Genomic DNA, 5,526 nt, shown 5'->3' on the forward strand with positions numbered 1-5,526 from the left:
TCTTGAAGAAACTCAAAGAGTCGATCATTCGAATTAGTTTTATGTCGACAACCTTCGTCGAATCTTTCGCAAGCAACATGGTATGCAAGAACCACAGTAGACAACACTTGAACTTCTGGTCCTCGTTCAGCTTATTCCCTCTGATCAGGTGTAACAAGTTGGCCGCCGTGATGTTTTTGTTTTTTTGTCACCTTAAAACAAAAATTGTCCCCCTTTGCTAACACCTTCTTTATTTTTGATTCACTGGGGTATGATGAGCAGTTCAGCCCCGTGGTCAAACAAAACTCATTCAAGCCAAAACAGGCAGGCTTGTTATTAACGCAGAACCATATCTCATTACGTATCTTATTGTTCTTAACGCGTCACAACAGCAAATGATGGACCAACTGCCCATTGAACTTGAGATATTCCGGCAAGTTTCTCAGGAGTCCAAAACAGGATCGTTTGAATCTTTTCTTCAATTCTTGGTCGACAAGAATTTGCTTAAATTCTTGATAAGCAGCCATTCTTGATCTAACCGATATCTTTGCCGGGAAAGATCCGACCTCGTCAATTATCGTTCGAAGGTCATACCGCTCCACGAAAATGCACCTTGAAAGATATGGCACGGACAATGAATCATTATCCCCATCATCACTATTACTCCCACTTCCCTCGCACTCTTCACTATCACCACTGACACTCCGCTTGGCAACATCTTTACTAGAATTGATGTAGTCGCTTATCTCATTTAACTCCAAATCTGATTCGGACACCGACTCTTCAATTTTCTTTCCTTTTGACACTTTTTCAAATGCCGCAACTCTTCTTTTTCTACTACTACCAGTAGTATCTTCTTTCTGTTTAGGAATAACATTTTTCTATCCATTTTCAACATAGTCTACACCTAAAGAACAAATCTCCCATTTTCAGTTCATAGACTACAAGTATATCAATAAAAATAACTCAATGATCAAATGATACCCCCCCTCCCTAAAAAAAAATTAACAAACATCCCACCATTAAACAGTTCACTACACAAACATACAATAATTGAACCAAAATCGAACATGCAAAATATCAAAACACAACAATTGCTAAAAATCAAACTAGTGCACCTAATCAAACTAATTAGCTATTAATATTCCAATTTTCACTATTTCAGCAATCATGTTTTAAAAGAATATCATACGTCTGAAAATTGAAATAACTCTAGGGCATTCTCATTTCATAGACCACGGGTCTACGAATAGACCGCGGGTCTACAGACAGAAACAAAACGTTGTTCAAATAAAAATGCCAAAATAACTCTTCAAATAACAATTATACCACCATTCAACACTTCGTTGCTAAAAAAAATACGATTAAATCAAAACACCAAATTTGAAAAAAAAAATCCTACATCACTACCAATTGATTAGGAAAAAGAAAAACCATTTAAATGGATCTAGAAATGATCGAAACTCGATTTTAACTAACCTTGCGAAGCAACAACGCCCCCTTAGCAGATGCAGACGAAGAACGTACGAAAATGGCGCTTTTGGGAAAAGTTGTTTGAAAGCGGGATTTGGGAATTGAAGAGGAGAGAGAGAAAGTTTTTTTGGTTATTGGAATAAGTGGAGGGAGTTAGGTCTATTATATTAAATTTATAAAGTTGTATAAATGATGAATTGGTCCCTTGGCCCACATGTGGGCCCCACTTTTTCCACTTTCTACACCCTAAACCTAAAAAATAAATCAAAAAGAAATTAAGTGGGTATTTGACAAAATAATTTTGCAAAAGTTCTTCTTTGCCAATTATTTCCAAGCAACTAGCAATCCGACCTAGGTTTTCTTTTGCCCAATACAAGACTAGGAAAATTAACCCAAATTGGAAGTAATCGAGTGGATTCCTCATTGATCTAAAAATCAATCTCCCATTGTCGTACTAGCAGAGGTCGATTATTCATTTATACTTTTACACTAAAATCACTTATTTATATTTTTTATTTTTTTAGCCGTATCATTAATTTGTCATCTTCTGCCATGTATTCTTTAAAAACTACTCCCTCCGTTTAAAAATGAATGACCTAATTTGACTTGGCATGGAGTTTAAGAAAATAAAGAAGACTTTTGAATCTTATGGTGTTCAATTAAAGATATGTCAAATGTATCAAAATTTCCTTCAATCTTTGTGGTCTTAAACATGCCACGTGGAAGTTAAAATTAAAAAATTGCTAAAAAAGGAAAGGATTTAAATGGACTAAAAAAGAAAGTAGGTCATTTCTTTTTAGACGGAGGGAGTATTTTTTTTGCACTTATGTCATTTCTATTATCATTTATCATCTTTTAATATTATGTAAATGAATATAAAGTTTTCTAGTTCTATATTTTGTTTTTTCTTATTATACTTTTATTCCATTAATCAATATTCTTTTATTATTAAAATTCAACGAATATAATTTTAATTATATAGGAAATTTAATCTCATCCAAATTAAACATAGACATCAGGATATTGTAATTTTGTTATAAAAATTTAACAACTTTTTAAGCATGGTTTTTGGAGGCTGGATCCCACAGTTGCTTGAAGTTGTCTCGTAAATTGCTATCATTGTAATTTAGAAATAAGATTATTAAAGAAACTTATTTCAATTATATATGGTCTACCCTTATTTATTTTTATTTATTAATTTAGTCTATATTATCCAAAACATGTTAGGATTTATCCTGAATTTCCTACGTTGCTTAGATTCTACCATAATTGTGTTTTATTTCGGAAAGAATTTCTTAGTGGAAAAGGTTTTCTTATAGGAAAAGATCTGTTTCCTATTAAATTTCTATTAGGTTTATTCTTTTTTAAAAGAAACATTTTGTAACTATATAAATAGAAGATCTCTCTTCTCAAGTTATAACATAATAGCATCCACAATATAGTCCTTTAAGAGTCTTGTTTATGAGGAGATTTTCTCCTAATATTTTCTTTTATTTCTTTAATATTAGGTTTTATATGTAGGCCAATTGGCTAAATCATAAATAGCATTATGTTGTTTTAGTTTAGTTTTGTGTCATTTGAATTATTTGAAAACTTTACGCTTCCGCATGACGCCCTCTCGGTTTCAAACCCAACAAGTGGCATCAAAGCGCATGGTTCAATGGTTCGATGGTTCAGATTGAAGACATGTTGAGATCAAAGTTGCAATAAATTTGATGATAATGAAGATCTTTGTCTAACTACATGTGGAGAAGAAGTTTAAAACATATTTTCAACATTCCTGCTACTTCATCTATTTCATCTTTAAAAATACAAATAAGATATTTTTAAACCATTTTTAACCCATAATATTTTAACTTTATTTTTAACCATGGCAGTAGTGATGAAATGTAATGCCCCGGAAAACGGGTCCCAGAGCATCACACGGTGCTTGAGGCTACGAGTAGCCCCAAGATAACCCTTTGAGCCATTTTCATTTAGTTCAACACAAATCAACAGGGTTTCCATAAATAACCCTCAAATATCAACAGAGTAATCATCATCCAAGAATAAAAGAATTTAAGAAAGATAACAAAATACGACTTATTAGTAAACTCCCAACATCTATACTAGTCTGACAAGCCTCTAAGAAAATCAATAAAACCAGCGAGCCATTGAGACATGCCCCAATGGAATCATACTCAGTTATCAAATGTAAATAATTCTGTGAAACCAATATCAGACATCACGTCCTCGGAACATGAGGACTCACCACAACAGAGGATGTAGAACAGCGTGCTCGAAGAATCACTGTCGAACCTAGAACTGAACACCTGAACCTACATTCCGAGAAAATACAGCCCACATCCGAAGATGTGGGTTAGTACCATGGAAAGGAACCGAGTATATGGGGGTGTATGCAGTTGTATAAACATCATCATCATAAATATTTATAAGAAATATGCAGGATGTATGAAAGACTCACATAGCCCAAAGAAAATCATCATAATCATGAGAGGATGAAATAAGTACAATAACATATGTGAGTCATCATATAATTTGTCAATCACTTTCAGTTCATCAAGAATATCAATTTTCATAATGTAAATATCATTTAAATCTTTCAAAAGAATAACTTTCACAATTCCACTTTCAAATCACTTCACCATTCACTATAGACACAAGGAAACACGCACACACTGGGAGATCCTATAACTGACATAAACCATGTAAGCTACATGGAGTCCAACGTACAACCTACGTTGGGGAGAGTCGTCCTATCCTTGCCAGCGGAGTAGGACTATCGATATCACATCCACACAAACTAGTGATCACTATATAAATCAGCCTCAGGCTCACTCCTACGGGGGCACGTAGTTCTAGGGAAGTAAGGTCGCTTTATACCTCCCACTCGGTGCTAAAGATTTCTCCCGAACTTAGCTAAGATCATTTCAAAGACAATCCACAACAAAATAATTTCAGTAATATGTAAATATACATCGGGAGCCATCATGCTTCCCATCTATCAAAATCAACCACGTTGTGGATTTCTTTCACATTCGAGTTCAAAACAACTCCATTAAGACCAAAAGGTTAAATCATTCAAAATATCTCAAATATTCAACATCAACGTGCTTATAACACACACTTTCTCAAAAAAACACAATTTTCAATGGGGATTCACGACCCAAATATCAAAATCATGATAAATATCGTTCAAGATTCATGCTTTATATCTCCACACATGTAAATTCATCTTTCAAAATTATATACATCAAGATTTCATAATAATCATCATAAGATATGGGTTCATGCTTCAAATTCGTAAAAATCAAATAAAAATCATGCCTTTGTAAAGAAAATTACTTTTGGGCACAAGAACGAAAGAGAGTTCTTGTTCCCACATACCTTAAATGATGAACTTTAGATCGATACTCATTTTTGAGATGTTAATCGTGCCTTTCAATGATGGTTCTTGGAGTTCTTGAACTAGGAACTTAGAATCTTGAATAAATTTGCAGAATTAATAGTGAACTTTGGAGGTTCTTAAAGTCGGATGTAGGAGCTTAGGGTTTTCTTTTTGAGAGAATTTGATGAAGTATGACATATAATGCTTCTAATAGGCTTTAATATAGGGTTTGGACGGATTTTGGGTGAGGGAGAATGACCAAAACACCCCTAAAAATCAAATAATTCTTGAATCTGTCCTTTGGTGGACTGTTTTGATAGTTTGAAGTAGATCAACCATAACATTTTACTTCGACATCCAAATTGGATGAAACCAATTTCATTAGAAAGAGGACTCTCATATATTTCCGTTGATATATAGTATCTAACTCAGATCATTATGTACAAGGAGTTATGATCATTTGAAGTTGACTCAAAAATTTACTTTTGATAGGCTGAAGTAGATCGACCATAACTTTTTGCTCCGATAGACAAATTGGATGAAACCAATTTCATTGGAAAGAGGACTCGCAAAGATTTCCGTTGATATATAGTAGATCACCCAGATCATTATGTACAAGGAGTTATGATTGTTTAAAGTTGGAGAAAAAATACGTCAGGCCTCAGTACTTTTTCCTGCACGTTTTA

At 33.7% G+C, this 5,526-nt stretch overlaps 1 protein-coding gene across 1 annotated transcript in view; it reads right to left on the reverse strand.

Moving 5' to 3' along the window:
• Nucleotides 1-354: 354 nt before the first annotated feature.
• Nucleotides 355-5,526, reverse strand: part of LOC124896188 — a 22,912-nt gene continuing 17,740 nt past the window's right edge. The window contains exons 5-6 of the mRNA XM_047407711.1: nucleotides 592-839; nucleotides 355-463 (exon numbers count right to left, since the gene is read on the reverse strand). Of these exons, the coding sequence (XP_047263667.1) occupies nucleotides 355-463; nucleotides 592-839 (357 nt within the window). The remainder of the gene's footprint in view (nucleotides 464-591; nucleotides 840-5,526) is intronic.

The sequence above is a fragment of the Capsicum annuum genome, chromosome 2, assembly GCF_002878395.1.
Source record: "Capsicum annuum cultivar UCD-10X-F1 chromosome 2, UCD10Xv1.1, whole genome shotgun sequence".
Lineage (NCBI taxonomy): Eukaryota > Viridiplantae > Streptophyta > Magnoliopsida > Solanales > Solanaceae > Capsicum > Capsicum annuum.